Raw genomic sequence first — 2,225 nt, forward strand, 5'->3', positions numbered from 1 at the left:
AGTCGCAGACGCGGATTGACGTTGCTGCGCTCAACTTAGGTGGGGCCCACGGTGATGTCTGTGAGAAATTCACCCCATTGGTGGACCCGACTCTGATGTATGTTTTATCCACTCTGTCCACCTGTATTTTCAGATTATTTTAGGCCATAAGTTTAAAAATGAGATAGATCCAAACCTCAAGTGGACCACACCAGGAAAAGAGGACGTTTAAAAGCCCACCATTAAAAACTTCTCGAGTGCTAACGGTGGGTGTTCAATGGCAGTTGTTTCCTGTTGTGTGGTCCACCTGATATTTAGATCTGCCTCATGTTTAAGAACATCTCATGGCATAAAATGATCATTAAAAATGGACGGACGACACGGAGAAAACACCTACATCATGGTGGGCAAACAGAGCGTCGAACCGTGGCGGCTCGCTCCTCGAATCGCCGTTGGAAGTGTCATCGGGCGATCCACGTCAGCTCCAAACACGCAAACGACGAAGGGCATAAACGTCATATCCTAAGCACGTTTTCTTCGCAGTTTCCACAGCTGCTTCTCCGTAGAACACTCATACATACACTCCCCCTACCCTTTAAAATCCCTTTCCCTTTCCCTTTCCCTTTCTACCCTTCCCCTCCAAAACCGCCGTCCCAAAAACCACTATCCGGTTTTCTCGCAAACCCACCTTCTCCAACATGCCCGAATCCAACAAACGCGACCGCTCGTGTATAGGAATCCTGTTCTCACTCGGCCTCACCGCCCTCTTCATGTGGCTTAGCCTCCGCCCTTCCAAACCCACCCTCTCAATTGAGCAATTTTACGTCCCTGCCCTTAACAAAACCGCCATCTCAAACCTCTCCGCCACAATACCGCCTGTGAATACCACCGTCGCTTTCCACCTCAAACTCAGAAACGAAAACAAGGACAAGGGCGTTTACTACGATGCCCTCAACATTACTCTTTATTACGGCCCCAACCACTCAGTAGTAGGGAATCTGACATTGGATTCTTTCTATCAGGGGCATAAGAAGACAGCTCATAGGATGGAAGGATTAAAAGCTAAGGGAAGGGCATTTTGGGAAAATGCAACGAAGGCGGTTTCCGAACAGAATTCCACGGTTTTCAGGGTGGGTTTGTGGACGGCGGTGAGGTATAAGATCCTCGGCATCAAGACCAAGCGCCACCGGTTCCGGCTCGTCGTTGACGTCGAGGTCAACGCGGAGGGTGCCTGGCCAAAGAAGAAGGGCGTAAAGTTCCACTCGCGCGCGGCCGCGCAGGCTGGCTATCCTGCGCGGCTGGGGGTGCCGCTCGCCATGCTGGTTCTGGTTCTGGTTTGGTAGGGGTGGGATCGTTGGTGGGATTTTCTGCGGCGCGCGTGGCTAACATATGCGAGATCCGAACCGATCATCAGGTAGGGCGCGCTGTCTGCTTTCATTTTCGCTATGTCGGTTAAGGGCGCGGATTAGCTACTGAACTTAGCAGTAGCAGTCTCCTTACTGAAATGACGTCACCACATTCTGTGGGCCCCGCTATGATGTATGTGTTGTATCCACACCGTCCATTCATTTGGAGAGATTATTTTAGGGCTTGATCCAAAGAGTGAGAAATATCTAAAGCTCAAGTGGACCCCACTATAGAAAACAGTGGGGATTGAACACCTACCATTAAAAACTTCTTTGCCCACAGAAGTTTTCCATCAAGCTAATATTTATACTTTACCTATAAACATGTTGATCTCAAATAAACATTATGGTCGGCCCTAGGAAGGTTTCAACGGTGGACGTCACTGTCCCCAGTGTTTTCTGTGGTGGGGTCCACTTAAACTTTGGATATGTGCTCATTCCCTGAAATGATTTCTCCAACTGGATGGATGGTGTGGATACAACACATACATCATGGTGGGGCCCAAAGAACCTGGTGACGTCACATCAGTAGCTAGACTCGTTACTGTCGGCTTCAGTAGCTAATCCGCGTCCGTCGGTTAAGTGGATGGAGTGGGGGTCATGTCTCGTATGCCGTTGATTTTTTATTATTTATTTACATGTAAGACAAGTGTAATTTTTGGGCTAGGGTTTGTGTGCGATGATCCCTACCTGATGAATGTCGTGGATCTCACACATGTCTGCCATGTTGGCACGTGTAGCGCGAAGCTGCCGTGCATCTCACGTCTGCGTGTACGATATGTTTATGTTTTGATTCTCGTGGATTTGATTTTAGTGCCTGCTTGTTTTTTAATTCACTTT

General features: G+C 48.7%; 1 protein-coding gene across 1 annotated transcript; it reads left to right on the forward strand.

Moving 5' to 3' along the window:
- Window positions 1-677: 677 nt before the first annotated feature.
- LOC131220097 (protein NDR1-like) lies at window positions 678-1,322 on the forward strand. Its single transcript, XM_058215067.1, has one exon. The coding sequence runs from the start codon at window positions 678-680 to the stop codon at window positions 1,320-1,322; it is 645 nt and encodes a 214-aa protein (XP_058071050.1).
- The last annotated feature ends 903 nt before the right edge of the window (window positions 1,323-2,225 follow it).

This window comes from Magnolia sinica, chromosome 12, assembly GCF_029962835.1.
Source record: "Magnolia sinica isolate HGM2019 chromosome 12, MsV1, whole genome shotgun sequence".
NCBI classification, from domain to species: Eukaryota; Viridiplantae; Streptophyta; class Magnoliopsida; order Magnoliales; family Magnoliaceae; genus Magnolia; species Magnolia sinica.